We start from the raw sequence: 23,952 nt of genomic DNA on the forward strand, positions 1-23,952 counted from the left end.
TATTAATAAGAGAGATCAAAACAATTATAACAGACTTTTAATAGACTGGCTTTCCAAAAAACAGATGAGAAGGTAAATTCTTGGTAACAAAAGATTTATAGAAAGGTTTCCCAAATTAAGTTTCATTTTATTTTCCATGTAAGTACAAATCATTGCTTCCTTTGCAAAGAAAATGAAAATATTTTGGCCTTAAGATACAGAAGTACCTTTTTGAAACGTTATCATGGGTTGTGAGGATGGACCTAGATCAGTTCCCAGACAAGTTACTGGAGTATCACAGTACAACATGTGCAGCTTATAAGGGTTCAGCTGAAAATCAGTGAGATTTTCCTAGAAATGTATCAAGATTTTTAAAAATGTTAAGATACAGAAAACTGAACCCAGTTGCAAGGCAGACGGATCCTTCAGACTATTTGAGCAATATAGGTAGATGGTGTATAGGTATGTCAGGTGGTGGAAGGGTCAGGAGAAAAATGAACAAGAAATTTTAGTAACAAAAATGCAATAACCCTAAATGAGAGTTCCGGAAAGAAAGAGCAGCTGCCACCATCAGAGTTATCATCATAGCTAACACTATGTACTAGACATAGTTGCATTTTATATATGTTTACTCATTTAATCCTCATTATGAGATAGATACTATTATCATTATCTTCATTTTACAGATGAGAAAACTGAGGCACTGAATAGTTGAATAACTGGCCTTCCGTTATACAGCCATTTAGTGGTAGGACCAGGATTTGAATGCAAGTAGCCAAGACCCAAAGTGGGTGTTCTTAACCATCACACATACCACCTTCCAAAATAAGAACTATTACTACTACTACTTGTTGAGTGCCTAAAAACTATATATATTGTCTCGTTTAACTCTTAAAACAATTCTCCAAAATTTATATTAAAATTGTCTACTTCATGGACAAGGAAACTAAAATACAAAAAGGTTAAATTACATACCCAAGTAGAATTAAGATATTTTGCAAGCTGTATCTGAAAAATCCAAAACCCATTCCACTATACCATGTTGTCTGCCATGTGTTGCTATATTGTCAAAGAAGAGCTGGGAATTAGCGATCTGAAAGCAGAATTTCTAGAGGTTTTGCTCAGAAAAACACCAGCCGATAATAGGGAGTAGCTGTTTAGATAGCTGTTCTGATGAAAATAAAAGGATAAGAAAGGTTCAAACCGAAACAAATCTTAATGTTCTAGAAAGTAACTCAAGCTTGCCCTGGATGATAGAAGAATGCAAGTAAGTTGAGAGTCTAGAGGGAAGATTTGAAAATTTAAAAAGGAGTAGAGTGACAAGGGGAAAATAGCACTAGGAAAGGCTTCTTACTACTTTACCTTGTAAATAAGTATCAAGAGAGAGCATTTGAAGGTCAAACCCAGAGGGAAAATCTACTCTTTCAAGACAATCAATGAAAAGTTAAGACCTGTTAGATGGGGAATCCAGCTGAGGGTACTGTTTCTTCCATCATTTGTCAGGAGTCCTTCTTTACTTGGTTTGAAAGTATTACTATAATCTACTTCTTCATAAACATTGATCACATACAGGTTTAGACTCCCTGGTCTTCTTATCTGTTTTTCATATCAGGCTTATAAAATAGCCAATCTTATTACTTCACACCATGAAAATATGATACAGATATATACCTCCCGACCAACCCAAATTTCCCCCTGGTCTGAAAGAGATTCAGTCTCAGTTTTCAAAATACAGTATCTCTTTGAGAAAAGAGAAAGGCCAATTATGAAATAATGATTCCTCAAAGGCCTCTCTACTGTTCCAGAGCCCTGAGCCTAGGAAATTACAAGAGCAAAATTGAAAAATTTTCTAGTAACACCAATTAGCACTGTTCAGATCTCAAGGGAAAATATTTCAATCATTCAAGACCTACTCAGGAGAAAATGTTCACAGATTTTATCCATGATCAACACATACGTGGATTGTCACCTCAGTGGACGCCACAACGATGGTACTTTTACAAGAGCATGATTGTGTATTTGTGTATGCTCACAAGTGATCTAAAATAATCTAATTTGAAATAAATAGGCTGTGATGAGGCACTGATTAATGAATTCCTAGTATGGCTACACAGAATATTCTTAAAAGGTTTTTAATTCCTTCTTTTTTACCAAATGGGTATTCTCTGAAACATTAGGACCCTTCCAGATAATGGATGATAGAACAAAACGGGCTAACAAAAGCCATTTACCAAAAGCTCTTGGTTCAGAGTAAAACATCTAACAAGATTTGGATTCGAGTTTTGGTGAATGGCAAAGGCAATGTGTTTTTCAGATAAGGCCCCTCTGGGTTTTGCCCTAATGTTAAAATAAAGAAAAAAAAAAAGAGGAAGAGAAGGTAAAGAGAAGAAAGGATTAATGAAATTTAAAGAAATTGAAAATTTTCAATTTAAAGGAAATTTAAATTGCAAAAAGGAAATAATCAGATGATAAAAGAGAAGAAGGATGTGGCAATTATAAAAACCATAATCCAGGCCGGGCGCGGTGGCTCACGCTTGTAATCCCAGCATTTTGGGAGGCTGAGGCGGGCGGATCACGAGGTCAGGAGATCGAGACCATGGTGAAACCCCGTCTCTACTAAAAATACAAAAAAATTAGCCGGGCGTGGTGGCGGGTGCCTGTAGTCCCAGCTACTCGGAGAGGCTGAGGCAGGAGAATGGCGTGAACCCGGGAGGCGGAGCTTGCAGTGAGCCGAGATTGCGCCACTGCAGTCCAGCCTGGGTGACAGAGCAAGACTCCATCTCAAAAAAAAAAAAAAAAAAAAACCATAATCCAGGTGGAGTCCACTTTGTTTAGAATGGTGAACAAGACCTAGGTTGAAGTGTTACCATGTAAATTACTTCATCTCTCCAAACCTATCTTATCTGTATAATGAGAATATTATTTTCCCTATAAACCTTATAATATAGTTTATAAACCATAAGAGATAACATATTTTTAAAATGCATTGTAAATTTTAAATATTAAAATGTAGAATAATTTTTAAAGAAAGCTGTATTAGAAACCAAAGATAACTTTCAGAAATCAGAATGAAGCCCTGACTATAATGCATAATTTTAACATAACATAAACGTATTACTGGTTGAGAGCTTAGGCTTTGGATCAGAAAAACCTGCGTTCAAACACTGGCTGCATTTCTTAGTAGCTGTGATGTTACGGTCAATTTACTCTCACTCTCTAAGGCTGTAACTCCATATATATAGTAGCAACAATAATCTAGGGCTTAGTAAGATAACGGGGATGAAGTATTTTGCACAATGCCTGGCATATAGTAAACAATCCATTAAGTGATAGGATTTAGGATGACAATACCAACGCGCTATTGTGTAAAGGGCTCTGGAGTCAAAGTCCTGAGTCTCAGTCTCAGTTTCAGTCACTCAGTAACATGCGGCCTTCGACAAGTTGTTTAGTTTTACAGAGCATGATTTCTCAACTATAAAATGGGAGTGATATTATCAATTCAGAGGATTATTGTGAGAATTAATTAAATAGTATTTTAGAGGTGAAAGTGTTTAGAACAGTGCCTGCTTTACCTTATGTCTCAATAAATGTTAATTACCATTTTTATTTCCTTTATTGTTTAAATACATAAAAGTTTATAATTAACAAGAAGGTTCTGTCCTATTCAGAAGGAAAAAAGAAAGGTAAAATTAAAAGTTATCTATAAAAACAAAAATCCGACATCAAAAAATTTAGGAGAAATGGCATAGAATGGGAAAACTATAATCAGCATTAAAAGAGTATATATATAACAAAGAAAAAAATACTAAAATTATGGTATTAAAAATCATAAGAAAGTTGCAACTTGTTGCCAATAGAAACCACAACACAAAGCAACAGAGGTGAACAAAGAACTTTGAATATGGTCTCCTTAAAAGGACACTTTTTGTAATTTAACCGATCTATTCAACATTACCAAAAACAAGTATTTCTCTTTAAAACATACAATAACTTTTCACTTTCAAATGTAAGTGAATACTATATGTTATTTCTTATTTTCATGTCATTTAAAAACATCTTGTTTGTAAAAACTAACATCCTCTTGTTTAACCTTGGATTGTTTTTCCATTTTATTATTTCAGGTTTGCTTTGCGGTATTCAGACAATTTTAAGAATAACCACCAGATGGCTCATCTCATAAATGATGTAACTTTTGGTTTTCTGAGGAAGAGAAGAGCATTGTCATAAATTTCTTTTTAGCATGATATGATGATAAAGATAGCCATATCTGTCATGTTTTAAAGACTGGTGCATTCTTATTAAAATTTCTGCATTTTTGTAACCTGTAAACATGAAAATTTTTATTGTGATAAATATTAATAAGACACTTTTCCAATTAATAAAATGTTTTCCTGATTAGTCCTTTCAACAACTGCATATATATTTTCATTGAAAAAATATGTATTTTTCTTCCCTTTGCTGTTTACAGCAATTGCTACTTTTTATCCTTCAGTCTGAATTTCAAAGTCCGGCAAAGTCTGCATCCATTTGAACAATATGCTAATTGTGCTTTATTAGATATGCTTGCCCTAAAGTAACCTACTTGCATTGATATTGGACAACTGCCAACCTGCAGCTTAATGCCGTGATTGTAATTCAATTGTTGGACTGCCTGCTGGTTTTCAAATATAGTTTTACAAAATGGGAACAGTAGGGGGCATGCAGAGCTCAAGATGTTTGTTATCACACTGTATTAGGGGACCATATTTTACTTTCTGGAATCTGTGATCTTATCTGTTTAGAATACTGACACTGATTTTCTTTTTAAAATATGTCCATTATGTGTAATATAGATATTGTGTACTTACAAATACATTACCTGTCAGAATCATACTGCTGCTGTGTTTTATTCAACTTATTCTGGGCATATGTGTTTGTGCGTGTATATATATATATATAAATTTTAACTTAATATATGACAAGCAACTGTATATGCTATATTTCACATTTTGATTCACCAGAGTACTTAACCGTGAAAGTGCTAAGTAAATGGTAAAGCATTATGCAAATGATAGGCATATCATTGTTTTAGCACTTAAAATTGTATTCAGAAACATTCTAATTCTCATTACAAACATGAATTCTGTTCTATCTTTAAATATTCAATGGCTATAAAATGGCTGATTATATAAGACAGGCAAAAATATTTCAACTACTTCCTTTACGTAGGATTTTCTCGTTAACAAAGTATCTTTACAAATGCCCGACTTAGTCCCTGCACATCATACCCAAACACCAAAGAATTTTTCAAATTTCTCCTTTTAGGAAATTCAGCAATGGAAAGGCCTTTGGGCGAGGTAAAGATAAAAAAATCACATTTTCAATATGGCTTTGCCTTTGTAAAACTAGAAAAATTACATCATGAGCAAACATTTGGCAAGTGCACCTGTTCATTGACCCTGGAATGTGATGGTCCATGATGAATAAGAATCTTCACAATTTCCACATCTCCTTTCCAGGCAGCCAGGTGAATAGGAAAATACCCTTTGTTGTCTGCTACATTTGTTGATGCCTCATACTGAAGTAGTTTGAGAACTATGTCCCTAAAAAGGAAAAAACAACAACAACGAAATAGGCTGAGCAAGACAAATTGTATTAAATAGATAACTTAAAAAGAATACTAGATGCTGACTGGGAATTTAGAGTAATCATTCAAGGTACTAAGACATAAAATTGGGTTTCAAAGTTTTTGCCTACTCAACATTTGGCTATTTTACTTACCTGGAAAACCATCACCCCATGCCACACACACACACACACACACACACACACAGAGAGAGAGAGAGAGAGAGAGAGAGAGAGAGAAAGAGAAAGAGAGCGAGAGCACGCATTGACTAACCAATTAAACTACTTAATAGAATTCATACAGGCAAAACTTAACCTATTTCATTAATTAGATGAGCTGAGTAAAATGAAGAGGATACCAACTCCCATTTTTTTTTTAAAGAGGTCTTTCCAGATAGCCCATATCTGAGATTTAGCTTGAAGGAAAAGTTGAAGTTACAGGCATATTCCTTGTTTACAACAACAACAAAAAAGTTATCATAACACCAAGGAGACATTTATAAAATTTACACATCATTCCTACAGAGAATTGGAATAAGAGATTTAAGGAGCATGTAAAAGAGAAAGAAAATGCAGTATGTAAGGGACCCTGACAAGCTAACTGTAGTAGTAGCCCAGGGTGAAAAAATAATGATAAAAAAATTTTAATAACTTCTCAGTGATGGGACACAACACGCTTTGAGTATTCCTTGTTCCTACTTCTGTATTTCTTCACCTTTCTTCTCCAAGCATAAAAAATTATTTCAAAAGGGAAACTCATTTAAAAGACAAGTTCCACCATTAATGCAATTTCAACACATATTCAATATATCCTACCTAAAAATTTTGAAATTAATCTCCACCAGGTTTTCAAAGTAAAAATCCTGAACTGCATTACTCAACCTTAGAAAGAATTAATTAATAATTATTAGCATAAATTATATCAAAATATATATCAACAATCAAAAGCAGTAATTCTAAACAAAACTGTATTTTCATTTGGATGCATTTAAGAAGCAAATTCCATTAACTCATTAAATGAAATGCTAGTCAGACACATATAAATAAAAATATATATATAATTACAATATATAATAAAGTTGTTTCTTATATACAACAAATCACTAATGGGGAGGGTGAACATAACAGAAAGATTTACATTTAAATATTTCATAAAATCAGACTCTAGATGCAAGTAATAAATGAAAAAGTTTGGAGTAAATTTTAATAGAAGCAAGGTTAGAATTTTGATAGCTCACAAGAAAAACAGGTATGATATGACACAAAATTATGGTAAATGGTAAAACATACTGTCCAGAATGTGTCCTAAAGTCACAACATTTGACTTAATTGCTAAATGTAAGAAATCATGATTTTAAAAAAAACAAGAATATGTTGTAGAAATATTTAGAATCCAAGGAGTCCTAAATTGTCTAATGATATAATTTCTGAGAAACAAAGAATTAAATTTTAACATTTCTCTTTGAAAAATCAGCATTATTTTACAAGATCTGAATTTAGAAGACTTGGATTTGTGTCCCAGCTATGCAAACTACCTAAAGCTGTGATCCTGGAGAAATGATAAGCCCACACCACATAATGATAATTCGATCAACAACAGACCACACCCGCATATATAATGGTTGTCCAAAAAGATTATCATACCTCATTTTTACTGTACCTTTTCTATGTTTTGATATGTTCAGATACATAAATACTTTCTATATCTATTGTGTTACAATTGCCTACAGTATTCAGTACAGTAACATGCTGTGCAGGCATGTAACTCGGGAGCAATGGGTCATACCATGTAGCCTAGGTGTGTGATAGGCTACACCACTTAGATTTGTGTAAGTGCACTCTATGATGTTCACACACTGATGAAATCACGTAATTAGACATTTCTCAGAATGTATCCCTGTCATTAAGCAACACATGACTGTACTTAGTCTCATTTTCTTTTTTTTTTCTTCAGGAGATACTATAATGATAATGTCTACTCAAAACTGGGAATAGCATTAAATAAGATCATAAAAAAGAATTCACTCAATAAATAGTAAAGCACTATACCAATATTAGCACTTGTCCCAAGTAAAAATAAAATACTTTAAAAGTGAAATGAAATGCTTATAGAAAGTCACCTTTGAAAAACAGAATCAGAAAATCAGAAGGAAACTTAAAGGTTATCCAGTTTACACGCTTCTCCCCATTTCCCTGCCAAGCAAGGGTTGTTATATAGGGTCTTCCATTCTGACATAAATACGTAACTTCAATGAGGTAATGAGAATTCAATACCCATGAATAACAAAAGCAGGTAAGAAAAGATCTGAAGTCCCAACTCCCTACTATTTATAAACTTGGTTACCTTGAGGAAATTAAGTAACCTCTGTCTCTCTTTCAGATATTGTGAAAACAGAATTCAGAGATTACATCTCGGTGCTAGTTTCAAAGGGTTATGGTGTGAATCAAATGAGAAACAGATAGAATTGTAAAATTATATATACATCAAAAGTTGTTCTCAAGGCAGATTGTTGCAATGTTAAACAATTCCAGTGATTCCTTGTTAAGTAAAATATTTCAGCATTTAAAAGGCAAAATAATACCAAAAGAAGTTAGTCAAATTAAATACCTGGATCTAAAATGTAGAATTTAGTCTACTGCAAAATAGACTTCTCCAAGTTACTGTCAAAGACAACTGTGAGAAGAGATTTCATTTCTTAATACCCAAGGAAATAAAAAATATATTCTGAAACTTCTCCTATAAAGCATTTCCTTTCAAGGGGTAAAGAGGAAAAAAAGATTTATGGGATCATCCATTCTACTTCCTTTTACTCTTGCTCCAATCACTTAGAATTTCATTTGTTCTTTGGCTCAAATTTTATTGACATTTTCTAATAATGTATGTGATATACATTCATTCTTCTTTATCAGGAAGATTTATGACAACAGTGAAAAAATATCTCTTTTGAAAACTGACTTACTAATCATTTGTATTTTCTAGTATTACCACCATCTAATATCTAAATCAGAAAAGAATAATCTGTATGTTTATAAAATTGCCTTTGGAAAACATTAAGATCCTAACTACACATTATTTACACATTAAGTTTTGAAAAATGTAATTATTTTTATGAATAAATATTTTGTTAAATGTGCTTATTTTTATTTTTTTTCTTTTTTAATTTTATTTCAATAGTTTTTGTGACACAGGTGGTTTTTGGTTCCATGGATGGGTAAGACTTCAGTGGTAAATTCTGAGATTTTAGTGCACTCATCATCCAAGTAGTGTACACTGTTTCCAGCATGTTGTGTTTTATCCTTTACTCCCCTCCAAACCTCCCTCCACCAGTCCCCACAGTCCATTACATCACTCTGTATGTTTTGGCATCCACATAGCTTAGCTCCCACTTATAAGTGAGAACGCATGGTATTTGGTTTTCCATTCCCTAGTTACTTCACTTAGAATAACGGCTTCTAGTTCCATCCAAGTTGCCACAAAAGACATTATTTCCTTCTTTTTATGGCTGAGTAGTATTCCATGGTGTATATATACCACATTTTATTTATCCACTCATTGGCACTTAGGTTAGTTCCATATCCTTGCAAATGCAAATTGTGCTACTATACACATCTGTGCATGTGTCTTTTTCATATAATGACTTCTTTTCCTTCAGGTAGATACCCAGTAGTGGGACTGACGGATCTAATGATAGATCTGCTTTTAGTTCTTGAAGGAATCTCCATACTGTTTTCTACAGCAGTTGTGCTAAGTTACAGTCCCACCAGCAGCGTAAAAGTGTTCCCTTTTCACCACATTCCCACCAACTTCTATTGTTTTCTTTTTTTACTTTTTAATTATGGCCATTCCTGCAGGAGTAAAGTGGTAGCTCATTGTGGTTTTAATTTTTATTTCCCTGATGATTAGTGACGTTGAGCACTGTTTCATATGTTTGTTGGCTGTTTGCATATCTTTTTTTATTGTTATAAATCTTTTTTTATTATTATTATTATACTTTAAGTTTTAGGGTACATGTGCACAATGTGCAGGTTTGTTACATATGTATACATATGCCATGTTGGTGTGCTGCACCCATTAACTCGTCATTTAGCATTAGGTATATCTCCTAATGCGGTCCCTCCCCCCTCCCCCACCCCACAACAGTCCCCGGAGTGTGATGTTCCCCTTCCTGTGTCCATGTGTTCTCATTGTTCAATTCCCACCTATGAGTGAGAACATGCAGTGTTTGTTTTTTTGTCCTTGTGATAGTTTACTGAGAATGATGGTTTCCAGTTTCATCCATGTCCCTACAAAGGACATGAACTCATCATTTTTTATGGCTGCATAGTATTCCATGGTATATATGTGCCACATTTTCTTAATCCAGTCTATCATTGTTGGACATTTGGGTTGGTTCCAAGTCTTTGCTATTGTGAATAGTGCCACAATAAACATACGTGTGCATGTGTCTTTATAGCAGCATGATTTATAGTCCTTTGGGTATATACCCAGTAATGGGATGGCTGGGTCAAATGGTATTTCTAGTTCTAGATCCCTGAGGAATCGCCACACTGACTTCCACAATGGTTGAACTAGTTTACAGTCCCACCAACAGTGTAAAAGTGTTCCTATTTCTCCACATCCTCTTTTGAATGAGCAGTTTTGAAACACTCTTTTTGAAGAATCTGCAAGTGGACATTTGGAGCGCTTTGCGACCCATGGTGGGAAAGGAAATATCTTCACTACACCACATCCTCTCCAGCACCTGTTGTTTCCTGACTTTTTAAAGATCACCATTCTAACTGGTGTGTGCATATCTTCTTTTGAGAAATGTCTATTCATCCCCTTTGCCTACTTTTTGATGGGATTACTTGTTTTTTTTCTTGCTTATTTGTTTAAGTTCTTTGTAGATTCTGGATACTAGCCCTAATTTGCAAATATTTTCTCCCACTCTGTGGGTTGTCTGTTTACCCTGCTGATTATTTCTTTTGCTGTGCAGAAGCTTTTTGGTTTAATTAGGTCCCATTTATTTATTTTTGTTTTTGTTTAAATGTGCTTATTTTAAAATTAAAATTTAAATTTATTTCAAATTTTTGTTTAAATTGAGCTTTACATTTTATTCAAAGATATCAGCTAATGAATTGGCTGAGCTCAGATTTCTAGTGTTAAAACATATTTGTGAAATATAAAGTTGTATCTCTGATCAAATAAGTACCTGTCAGTTTTACTAAGTTATAAGTAGAATAAAGTATTAATCAGCAAATTATGATTAATCATTCTTATAATATATCCACACATATCAAAAGTAATATGAACTAAATAGGCCACTTTCATCCAGGCTCATTAAGAACAATTTAAATTTCATATATAATATCTAAATAAGAAGAGTAGTTAATATAGTGTAGTACCAACTTAGTATTTTTATTGATACATAATAGTTGTATATATTTTGGGAATGCATGTAATATTTTGATATATGCATACAATGTATAATGACTAAATCAGGATAATTGGGGTATCCATTACCTCAAATGTTTATCTTTTTTTTTGTGTTGGGAACATCACAATTCCTCTCTTCTAGCTATTTTGAACTATACAATATTGGTAACTTTAGTCAGTCTACTGTACTATCAAACACTAGATCTTATTCCTTCTAACTGTATTTTTGTATTTTAACCAAATCTCTTCTCCCCTACCCCCCTTTCCTTCAAAGCCTCCTATAAACACCAATTAACTTTCTACTTCCATGAGATCCCCTTTTTTTAGTTCCCACATATGAGTGAGAGCATGTGATGTTTGTCTTCCTGTGCCTGACTCATTTCACTTTATATAATGATCTCACGTCCATCCATGTTGTCCATCCAAAAAAGGATTTCATTCTTTTTTGTGGTTGAATAATATTCTATTGTGTATATGTGCCACATTTACTTTATCTGCTCACTTGTTAATTAGCAGGTTGATCCCATATCTTAGCTATTGGGAATAGTGCTGCAATAAACTGGGGAATGCAGATATCACTTTGATACTCTGATTTCCTTTTTTTTTTGGATATGTACCCAGCAGGGGCATTGTGAAATCATATAGTAATTCTATTTTTAGTTTTTTAAGGAATCTCCAGACTTGTCTTCCATTGTCATTGTACTAATTTACATTCCCATCAACGGTGTACCTGCATTCCCCTTCCTCTGCATCCTTGCCAGTAGCTATTATATTTGTCTTTTCCGTAAAAATCATTTTAACTGAGGTGAGATGATATTGTGATTTTGATTTGCATTTCACCAGTGATTAGTGAGGTTGAGCATTTTTTCATATGCCTGTTGGTCATTTGTAAGTCTTCTTTTGAGAAATGTCTATAATCGTTTGCCCATTTTTAATGAAATTATTTGCTTTTTTGCTATTGAGTTTTTTAGTTCCTTATATGTTCTGGCTATTAATCTGTTGCTAGATAGATAGTCTGCAAATATTTTTTTCCCATTCTGTCGGTTGTTGAAGCTGGGAAAACTGGATAACCATATTCAGCAGAATAAAACTAGACCTCTGTGTCTCAACAAATACAAAAATTCAATGAAAATGGATTAAATATTTACATCTAAGACCTAAAACTATGAAACTAGTAGAGGAAAACACCTCAGGACATTGGTCTGGACAAATAATTTTTGGGTAAGACCTCAAAAACATAGGCAACAAATGCAAAAATAGACAAATGGGATTATATCAAGCTTAAAAGCTTCTACACAGAATTTCTTTAAATTATTATTTAGGTTGAGCCTTATAGCTTACTCTAAGGTATCCACAAAGGAACACACTGCCTGTGCTTGGTTGACTGGCATGAAATATTCAGTCATTGATTGATGAGCATTTGGGTTGGTTCCACGATTTTGCAGTTGTGAATTTTGCTGCTATAAACATCTGTGTACAAGTAAATTTACTAATGTAACCAAATATCACCTGGACCACAATAACTTATTGAAAAATTAATGTTAAAAAAATTCATTGGGACTATGAAAAAAGAAATATTAAGTTACGTTGCTAATCAATATCTGTAAAATAGCAAGCAGCAAAATAATCCCTATGTCTTAAATGTAAAGTAGCATTTTCTGATATCCAGCATTTGACAAATAACAAATACTCTAAAATCCTAAAGTAAATGTGGTTAACAAGAAAACAGAAAAAATATTTTGGAAAATGGAAATAGAAATGGAAAAATACTTTCCATTTCCCAAAAACAAAGTAAAACATCAAATTAAATTTAATAATATCCAATGTAAATAACTGCAATATCTTGCAGCTTTAAGCTAATACATATAAGTTCAGGTAAAAACAGGAATTCTAGAAGTACTGACTTTTGCTGTTATATTTAATTCACATCCATTTTCTGAAAGATATAAATACACATCTGATTAATAAAAAATGTATTTCAGTAAGTTCAGCATATGCTCTGAGTAAAATTAAATAAATTGGGAAAAGTCAACCTTCAAATTTCTTTGCCTCAACAGCAAGATTCCCTGTAATTAAATCACAACCAAAGATGTTTATTTCATACCATCCTCTCTTGCTTGTTGATTGAGTCCAAAGAATTTCAAAATAAATGCAAATCATCTTCATATGGATGCAGAATTAACAACTAATGAAACTCTCAAATTTAATAAGGTCCTTTTGATTTCAGATTTTCTTGACACTTTTACTTCTCTTTAATGGGAATAAAGTTGCAGATGTGTTCAAGATGGTCAAAAGATTTCAAGACAATACGTCCCATTTTCTAACTGAAGTTTCTTTACATATTGAATTCACTCTCATAGATTTCTAGATTACAGAGTGAATAAAGGCAAATTTTAAGTAGTCTGTATCCTTATCCAGGAAAAAAAGCAAGCTGACTAAAGATGTTTCTAGTTATTCGAAGAGCAACTTCAGGGACCAGATTATACAATTTTTAGAGGAGGTATGCCTCTTTTATTAGAAAACCTAAGAAAGATCAAATCAAAAATACAGATAGCTTATTATATGGATTCTAGATCCAATTTGATACACAATTTGGATTACAGATAATGAGGCCTAGCATGCATTAAATACTTTAAAAGGTAGAAGAATAGAAAATATGTATATATAAAACAATATACATATTCAGAGATACAATAACGATTTGCTGATATTTTTCAAAACACTATCCAAGCGACACAATATACCAAATATAGTTTAATAACATTAAACTTAACAAGAAAATAAGGAACTATTTCTTAAGTAGAGAAGAAAAATTGAATTGAAATATGAGTATACAGGTTTAGTATAACCTCACAGGGAAAGATAAGATTATTACTAAAAATAATGGATGAAAAGAAGAGAGGAGAAAAGTCAGAAAGAAGGAAAAGTGAAGGAAAAGTAAAGGAAAAAGGAATGAGGGAACTAAGGAAAGCAGAGGAGAACAAGAAAAAAAGGGATGAGAAGAAGTAGGAGGCAGGGAAGGAAGGTAGGCAAGCAGGCAGGTAGTCAGGCCAGCCAATTGCTTTTCAGAGGAGAATTAAGGGATTTGAATCTGTAGTAGAAATACATGTGACAATGAATCCTCCGTATTTTAAAAAGAGAAAGAGATACAAAGAAATAGCTCTCTACTCTATCTATGGAAATAATTTATAATACTTGCTAGTAAATTTTGTTTTATTAACCATGTTTTTTTCCCATCATTTGATGGTAATAATTTTCTAATCTGTGATTACAAATAACCCAGGAAATCACCAGTAGAGTACATTTTCCATAGTGTCCTGATCTGGCTAATTGAAGATGAATTGTTCAATATGAAATAATGCATTTCAGGTACAAAATGCTGCTTCATTGGTGGATTAACTAGCATTGATAAACAATGGCTCCCAATGAAAATGTACAAAATCGGGGAAACTGGTTTAATTTTCAGTATGAAGGCTTTAGATTTTATGTTGGGGGTAGGGGGACAGTTTGTGCTCAAAGCAAAAGAATAAACTATATGACCCTGAAACATTACTGCTGGCTTTATGATTCTATGAACTTTAGCCTACCAATCATAATGTTTATGGAAACAATCTAGAGCAGACGGACACAACAGTGACAAACATGGAAATGATGTGTTTCTGTGCAGACTGCTAAGGCTTGCTTGGGAAGAATACAATATAATCATTGTTAGTTACCTCTGCTAAGTGAGAACGCAAATAAAAGAAATACCCTTCTTCTCTGGCTCTGAGATATATTCTATGACATTATTTTCTCCTTCAAATATCTTTTAAGCCAATATTAAAGTTAGCATTCCATGTAAACATATAACAAATGATTACGGGAGGCAGGCCAGAAATATATAATGTGACAGAGAAAAGCCAGGGAGTTTAACAACAAAGAGGAGATAATACAGAGTACTGGTAAAAGCATAGACTCAGAACCAGAACACTTAAGCTCTAGACACAACCCCACTTTAATATCTACGTGGCCATTAAGTCACTTAACTAAATGGGCATTGTTTCTCCATCTATAAAATAAGGGAGCTGAGGGGTGTCAGGTAGAATAAGTGATCTCTAATTGTACAAGTTCATAGATTATTTAAACTTGCAAAATCAAGAAACATATACTCTATATGAAATTCCCAATTTCAGAACTGTAGCATCATAGTGAATAACTGAGCCATAAATAATACCAACACAGTGTATCATTCAATGTTATAATTGTAAGAAACAATGGAGAATATCAAGCCAATCTATTCAAGCTATTGAACTGAGGCCTAGAGATGTTAAGTAAATGGCTCAAGGTCACACAACTAGCAGAGATGGGGAGATGGGGTTAGAATCTTCCTGCTTTTTCCAATCCCTATAGCATGACACTGAAAATTAAAAAGAAAAGATAAATGAGACCTTTCAGATAAAAGCACAGACATATAATTCCCACAGACTATCTGTAATTAAAGGGATCTTTAAAAATAGCTAATCAAATTATCTGTTTGTGAGAATCTTAATGATTGTTATTCAATTTGCTTAAATTATCTTTACTTTCTAAATCACCAAAAAAAAAAAAAAAATTATGCCATGGGCCACAGAAAAACATATCTCAACAGTTAGAACTTCATAGACTGTCATGTATAAATCAATATTTACTAAATACTTCACTGAAAATGAAGGAGGGATATGAATGCTTATCCATTTTGGGACAATATTATTTTGAGAAGTGCTTACTTACCAATGCCAATCTGAGAAAGAACAAGAAAAGTAGTATGCCTCAAATGAAAGGTCAGGCCCAAGATATCCTGCCCATTAGATGTAATAGAGTTTATCTTCCCAATTAGAACTAAAAAATATGATAGTAGCCTGAATCCATAATTCAGATAGCCAACAAGCCATCAGGATTATATTACTTGGGCTGATTTGTCTTTGTTCCTGATGACTCAGGTAAAAAAAAGAATAACAATATCCTCCTTTAAAATATTTAGATATCTGGACATACTTTCCATTCTATAAAGGAACAGAAAAAAATTAGAAGATATGGCAAAATATTTCTAAATGAGATGATATAAGACAATATAGAATAGGAACTGAATAAAAATAAATACAATTTGGGAATTCCAATTCTAAAAATCTAAATAATGAAACATAAAGTTTATAATAGTTTATGTAACTCAGATGATTCTCTAAACAGGCTGATGGCATTAAATTTATACATTTTAAGAGAAAAATGTCAGTGATCAATAATGACAAAAAAATAAATGTCTTGCATTAAGAGCTTTATGACCACCAAGCCTAAGATTAAGTATTAAGAAGACCCTTGAGTCACCATTCACAGAATATAAGAAATGTTAGGTGAAAAAACAAAAGGTAACTAGCATTTTTACTTTTTTAAAAATAATTTCAACTTTTATTTTAGATTCAGGGGATACACATGCAACTTTTATTTTAGATTCAGGGGATATATTGTATGATGCTAAGGTTTGGGATACTATTTATCCCATCACCTTGATACTGAGGATAGTACCCAATAGTTTTTCAACTCCCCTTACCCCCTCTAGTGGTCTCCAGTTTCTATCGTTGCCATCTTTAAGTCCACAAGTAGCCAGTATTAAGTTCCCACTTATAAGTGAGAACATGCAGTATTTGATTTTCTGTTTCTCCATTAATTCACTTAGAATAATAGCTTCTAGCTGCATCTATGTTGTTGCAAGGGACACAATTTCATTCTTTTCATAGCTGCATAGTATTCCATGGTGCATATGTACTACATTTTCTTTATCCAATCCACCACTGATTGGCACTTCAATTGATTCCATGTCTTTGCTATTGTGAATAGTGCTGCAATGAGATGCAGGTGCATGTGTCTTTTTGATAGAACAATTTACTTTCTTTTGGATTTATACCCTGTAATGGGAATGCTGGGTAGAATGGTAGTTCTGTTTTAAGTTCTTTGAGAAATCTCCAAACTGCTTTCCACAGAGACTGAACTAATTTTTACATTCCCAGCAACAGTGAATAAGCACTCTCTTTACTCTATAAAAGATGCCAACATTTGTCATTTGTTGACTTTTTAATAATAGCCATTCTGACTGATGTGAAATGGTTTCTCTGTGGTTTTGATTTGCATTTCTCTGATGATTAGTGATGTTGAGCATTTTTTCATACACTTGTTGGCCACTTGTATATCTTCTTTTAAGAAATGTCTGTCCATGTCTTCTGAGTACTTTTTAATGAGATTATTTGGTTTTTGCTTGTTGAATTCTTTAAATTCCTTATAGATTCTGAATATTCAGCCTTTGGTAGATGCATAGTTTATGAATATTTTCTCCCATTCTATAGTTTGTTTACTCTATTGATAGTTTCTCTTGCTGTGCAGAAGTGCTTTAGTTTAATGAAATTAGGTCCCACTTGTCAATTTTATCTATTTATTTATTTATTTTTGAGACAGAGTCACCCAGGCCATCACCCAGGCTGGAGTGCGGTCGTGCGATCTCTGCTCGCTGCAACCTCTGCCTCCAAGGTTCAAGCGATTCTCCTGCCTCAGCCTCCCGAGTAGCTGGGATTACAGGCACATACCATCGTGCCCAGCTAATTTTTGTAATTTTAGTAGAGACAGGGTTTTGCCACATTGGTCAGGCTGGTCTCAAACTTCTGGCCTCAAGCTATCCACCTACTTGGGCCTCCCAAAGTGCTGGGATTACAGGCATGAGCCAGTGCACCTGGCCTCAATTTTTCTTTTTGTTGCAATTGCTTTTGAAGTCTCTATCATGAAATATTTGCCCAGTTCTATGTCCAGAATGGTGTTTCCAAGGTTTTCCTCTAAGATTCTTATAGTTTGAGATCTTACATTTAAATCTTTAATCTACCTTAATTTTTGTATATGGTGAAAGGTTAAGGGTCCAGTTCCAGTCTTCTGCATATGGTTAGCCAGCTATCCTAGCACTATTTATTGAAGAGGGAGTCCTTTCTCCATTGCTTATTTGTTATCAATTTTGTTGAAGACCAGATGGCTATAGGTGTATGGCTTTATTTCGGGGTTCTCTAACCTGTTAATTGGTCTATGTGTCTGTTTTTGTACCAGTACCATGCTGTTTTAGTTATACTGTGGCCTTATGGAATAGTTTGAAATCTGCTATCATGATGCCTCTGGCTTTGCTCTTTTTGCTTAGGATTGCTTTGGCTATCTGAGCTCTTTTTTTAATTCAAAATGAATTTTAGAATAGTTTTTTCCTAGTTCTGTGAAAAGTGACATTAGTAATTTGATAGGAATAGTACAGAATCTGTAGATTGTAACTAGCACTTTTAAAGAAGTAATTACCACATCTAAAAAACTAAAGTGAGGGCCAGGCATGGTAGCTCACAATCGGCACTTCGGGAGGCCAAGGCGGGCAGATCACGAGGTCAGGAGTTCAAGACCAGCCTGATCAACACAGTGAAACCCCGTCTCTACTAAAAATACAAAAATTGGCCAGGCATGGTGGTGAGCATCTGTAATCCTAGCAACTCAGGAGGCAGAGGCAAGAGAATAACTTGAATCCGGGAGGCGGGGGTTGCAGTCAGGCAAGATTGTGCCACTGCACTCCAGCCTGGGCGAAGGAGTGAGACTCTGTCTCAAAAAAAAAAAAAAAAAAAAAAGTGAAATGAAATGATACCAATCTGGGAAAACTAACTTGGATCATTCACACAACGGGAAAACAGGGACAAGGGGGAGATAAAGGAAGAGCGTCATTTTTTTTCTGTAGGGGAGGACAGAACATCTGAATCATTTGGAGGACTCATCACACTTTAACTCTGTCACTAAACCATTAGGATACCTAGCTAAAATACTGGAAATAGAGATTGTCACAGCTACACACTCTTTCACTCTCCATAACATATACTATTACATTATTTGAAACACAGTTTTACTTATTAAAAAAAATTTAGGGTTGGGAAATCTAAAACTAGAAAGACAATCATGAATAACAAAGATAAAATATTTTAACTAAATAAGGATTTTGAAGTAGTTCATATAAGTGACCAGGGCTCAGAAGAGTGGGAGTCTGCTAAGTTTGCACTCCTAGTAAACATTCCCGTGTTGGGTGAATACAAGGAGACACCAAAAAAGGTAAAGGGGTGTTATCAAGTGGTCTTATCCCATTCTCTCCCCAAAGCTACACATGACTAGCATGGTCCTGTCAATTTTTCCATTCTCCCAGTGTGATAGTTGAGTATTTTAGAGCATTTCTTTCAGCTTACACTCTGCACACAATTATACTCAGCAACATTCCTACCAAGTCTAACTTGTCAGTGTTGTCACCTGGTCCCTTTCCAAATTCATCTAAGCCCATTGGACTCACAGAGACATGAGAAAGGTATCGTCAGACATAATTAACTTCATCACATGTAACTAAATACACACGATTCCATCCAAATAAGTGGCACTTACTTATGTCCATTTAAGGCTGCGTGGTGTAAAGCAGTGTAACCCGAACTGTCTGTGCAGTTCACATTGGGGCCTCGCCAGATGCTGCAAATAAAGCACAAGCACAGAGTTAACAGTGAAGCAGGATCTTGCCTTGAAAAACAAAAAGAAGGCTGGTAGCCCCACAGCCAGCAGCAGGTTGCAGATAAAAATTTTAGCCATGTGGAAAATGATTGCCATCTTCCATGAATTCCCCTGAGAACATCAACTTCATTTATTTGATAAAGGGAAACTAACAGAGAATGCAACTATTAATATCTTCAGAAATTATTAACAAATGTGTGTCCATGGTCGTGCATTGAAGTTTGGATCCAAAAATTCCCTATTACTTTCTATCGTTACTTAAATATTAGAAGCAACTAACATTCAGCTACTATATTCCATACCAAAGAATAAAGATTTATGAGATCTGCCTCATGCTTCTTAACACACTCCTTCTGAGGTGGCAGTGATTTATATAAGTTATAAGATATTTTTGCATTGTGGGAAGAATATAAAGTCTTTTTGCTGCTCAATTGCAACAAGGAAAATGTAATCAATATTTCATACTTGAAAATAAAATTGAAGATTTGGACTGTTGTAAACCATGAGAAGATCCTAACAATTTTGCAGTCATCATTGATTTTACTATGCAATATATTCTGGAGATAACATGTAACTATATAAAAGAGTCTATTTTTTTGATAACTACAATTAAGGAAACTCTTTTCAACTTTTGGAAAATAAGGCACTGAAAGACACTTTTCCGAAAATAGAACAAAAAAATTGCTTTATCTGATGGTCATAGTGATATCAAAACTATCAAAGATAATATCTAATGATAAACTAGTTCACACATTCACAAAACATTTATTGTACACCAATTGTATGTCACATATTGAGCTAGGCACTGGGAGCACAAAATCATAACTCAAGGTCCTTCTTTACAAGAACATAGCGTAATGGAAAAGACAGACACACAAGCTAATAATTACAAAGTGGTAAGATAATCGAGGTACCAGACACACACAGGCATCTCTGAAAAGAGAATGAATAGCTATTCCAAACAAGGGGTCATGGCAGCCTTAAACTAAGGTGGGTCAATGAAAATGAATAGAATGTGCTTATTTGACAGTTAATTAAAAGAAGAATTAATAAAACACATGGATCAATTGGAAGAAGGTGGGAAACGAAGCAGTAGTCTAGAGATGATGCAGACTTTAGGCTTACATGACTAGAAAAAATTACAATATTAATTAAGACATGAAATGAAAAAAAGAGCAAAATCTGCTGCAGGGAAGACAATGCAGGATGGAGAGAAAACAATGACTCCTAGTTTGCAGATGTTAAATCTTAAGTATCTGACTTACTTACATTACACAGGTTCAATGCAATCTCTATCAAAATCCCAATGGCACTCTTTAAGAAATTGAAAAAAAATTCTAAAATTCATATGAAACCATAAAAGACTCCACATAGCCAAAACAATTCTGAGAAAGAAAATCAAAGTTGTATGCCAGGTGCAGTGGCTCATGCCTGTAATCCCAGCACTTTGGGAGGCTGAGGAGGGAGGTTCACTTAAGCTCACTAGTTTGAGACCAGCCTTGGCAACATAGCAAGACTCCATGTCTGCTAAAAATAAAGAATAAAAAAAATTAGTCAGGTATGGTGGTGCACACTTGTGGTCCCAGATACTCAGGAGGCTGAGGTAGGAGGGTTGCTTCAGCCTGGGAGATCGAGGCTGCAGTGAACCATAATCATGCCACTGAACTCCAGCCTGGGCAACAGAGCAAGACCCTGCCATCCCCACAATGAAAAAAAAAAAGAAATAAAGAAAAATGGAGGCATCACATGTCCAGATTCCAAATTCAGGGGATATATATATATATATAAAAATATTATTCAGCCCTAAAAAAGAATTATATCTAACCATTTTCTATGACATGAATGACCCTGGAAGGCATTATGCTAAGTGAAATAAGCCAGACACAAAAAGAAAAATATTGCCTGAAAATATATGGAATCTGAAAAAAAATCAAATATACAGAGATAGAGAACAAAAGATTGGTAGGGGGAGTAGAATGGGGGAAATAAATGTCAGAGGATACAAAGTAGCAAATATGTAGGATGAACAAGCGTAGAGGTATAAAGTACAACGTGAAGACTACAGGTACTAAAATTGTATACTCTATATGTGATTTCAGCTACGTGAGTAGATTTTAGCTGCTCTTGACACAAAAACAAAAAATAAAGGGTAACTCTGTGAGAGATGGTCATTTGTTTCACTGTAGTAAACTTTTTTTTACTATCTATATGTATCCCATAACGTGTATACCACAAATATACACAATAAAATTTATTTTTTTAAATACCACAATGAGATGCTACTATATAACTATCAGAATTGTTATCTTTAAAAAGACTTCACAAACCTATATTGACAAGGATGTAGATCAACCAGAATTCACACATACACTGCTAATAGGCATGCAAAATAGTACAACCACTTAGTGAAACAATTTGGCAGTTTCTTGAAAAGTTATATACAAATACCATACATAACATACCATCAAATCATACCATACAAATAACATACAAATACCATATAATCCAGTCATTCCACTCTAGGTATTTAGTCCAGAGAAATGAAAGCATATGTCCATATAAAGACTTGTACATATAATATTAATAACAGCTCTATAGGTAATAGCCTAAAACAGAGACAACCCAAATGTCCATTAGCTGGTAAACAGATAAATTGTGATATATCCATACAATGGAAATAAAAAGAATTAAATACTCAGAAACAAAAGGAATTAAATACTACGACATTGGTTGAAAATCTAAATCAATTAGATTCTCAGAACAGCAGAGTGGCTGCCCTTCAATCTCCCCATCGGTAAGGGAGACATTCTCTGGCACAGATAAAATGCATGATCTCTGGACTAGACCCCTGATTTGTAGCCTTCAGCAACTTCTGTGATGTAAATACTTCAATTTAACGCAGTGATAGGAAGAGATGCTAACAACTGCACTTCACAAGCAGACACAAGCCAATCCAGTACACCATTGAAAGGCCTACAACCAAGAAGTCCCAACACTATGAACTCAGAGCTTCCCATGAGTTTTTGAATACCTCCACTCTCAAATATGAACAAATAACCAAAGACATCCAATCACTTGAGGAAAGCCTTTACTATTAAAGAAGCCAAAACAAAAAATTAGGAACAAACTACAGAAAAAAAAGAAACTTAGAGAAAATTTGGACTATGCATGGAGAAGAAATTTTCAAAAACAGTTATCATTAATATCATCTCAATATCAGAAAAGATGATGAATGTAAGAACAATGAAATAAAAAAGAAAATCAGAGATAAAATCAGTAGAAGAATTAAAAATAAAGCTGACAAGGCCGGGCACGGTGGCTCACGCCTGAAATCCCAGCACTTTGAAAGGCTGAGGTGGGCAGATTACCTGGGGTCAAGGTTCGAGAGAAGCCTGGTCAACATAGTGAAACTCCATCTCTACCAAAAATACAAAAATTAGCCAGGTGTGGTGGCGCACGCCTGTAGTCCCAGCTACTTGGGAGGGTGAGGCAGGAGAATCAACTGAACCTGGGAGGCGGAGGTTGAAGTGAGTCAAGATCACACCACTGCACTGCAGCCTGGGTGACAGAATGAGACTCTGTCTCAAAAATAAATGAAAAGTAAAAAATAAAGCTCATGAAGTATCTCAGATACTTAGAAAAAAAAGGCAAAGATATAAATAGAAGAGAAATCATAAGAAAAGTAGGACACCCATTCAGCAGTTCCAATATTGAAAAATAGAGGTTCTTAAAGTCAAAACACAGAAAACAGGAGAATGAAAACAATGAAAGACATCATTTTAAAAATTATCAGAACTGAAGGACATTAATTTACAAAATAAAATGTACATGGGCCAGTCACGGTGGCTCACGCCTGTAATCCCAGCACTTTGGGAGACTGAGGTGGGTGGATAACCTGAGGTCAGGAGTTTGAGACGAGCCTGGCCGACATGGTGAAGACCTGTCTCTACTAAAAATAATAAGTAGGCCGGGCGCAGTGGCTGTAATCCCAGCACTTTGGGAGGCCGAGGCAGGTGGATCACGAGGTCAGGAGATCGAGACCATCCTGGCTAACATGGTGAAACCCTGTCTCTACTAAAAATACAAAAAAATTAGCCGGACATGGTAGCGGGTGCCTGTAGTACCAACTACTCGGGAGGCTGAGGCAGGAGAATGGCGTGAACCTGGGAGGCAGAGCTTGGAGTGAGCCGAGATCACACCACTGCACTCCAGCCTGGGAGAGAGCAAGACTCCATCTCAAAAAAAAAAAAAAAAAAAAAAAAAAAAATGCAATAATTAGCCAAGCGTGGTGGTGCATGCCTGTAGTCCCAGCTACTCGGGAGGCTGAGGCAGGAGAAATGCTTGAACCCGGGAGGCAGAGGTTGCAGTGAGGCGAGATCATGCCAGTGCAC

The 23,952-nt window shown here is 34.6% G+C and overlaps 1 protein-coding gene across 7 annotated transcripts in view; it reads right to left on the minus strand.

Moving 5' to 3' along the window:
• ANKS1B (ankyrin repeat and sterile alpha motif domain containing 1B) overlaps positions 1 to 23,952 on the minus strand; it is a 1,261,284-nt gene that overhangs the window by 1,085,268 nt on the left and 152,064 nt on the right. For all 7 annotated transcript variants that reach the window (XM_055238636.2, XM_055238632.2, XM_055238630.1 and 4 more), the window contains exons 2-3: positions 19,442 to 19,522; positions 5,405 to 5,561 (exon numbers count right to left, since the gene is read on the minus strand). In XM_055238636.2, coding sequence (XP_055094611.1) covers positions 5,405 to 5,561; positions 19,442 to 19,522 — 238 coding nt within the window. The remainder of the gene's footprint in view (positions 1 to 5,404; positions 5,562 to 19,441; positions 19,523 to 23,952) is intronic.

The sequence above is a fragment of the Symphalangus syndactylus genome, chromosome 13 (genome assembly GCF_028878055.3).
Source record: "Symphalangus syndactylus isolate Jambi chromosome 13, NHGRI_mSymSyn1-v2.1_pri, whole genome shotgun sequence".
In the NCBI taxonomy this organism is placed as follows: Eukaryota; Metazoa; Chordata; class Mammalia; order Primates; family Hylobatidae; genus Symphalangus; species Symphalangus syndactylus.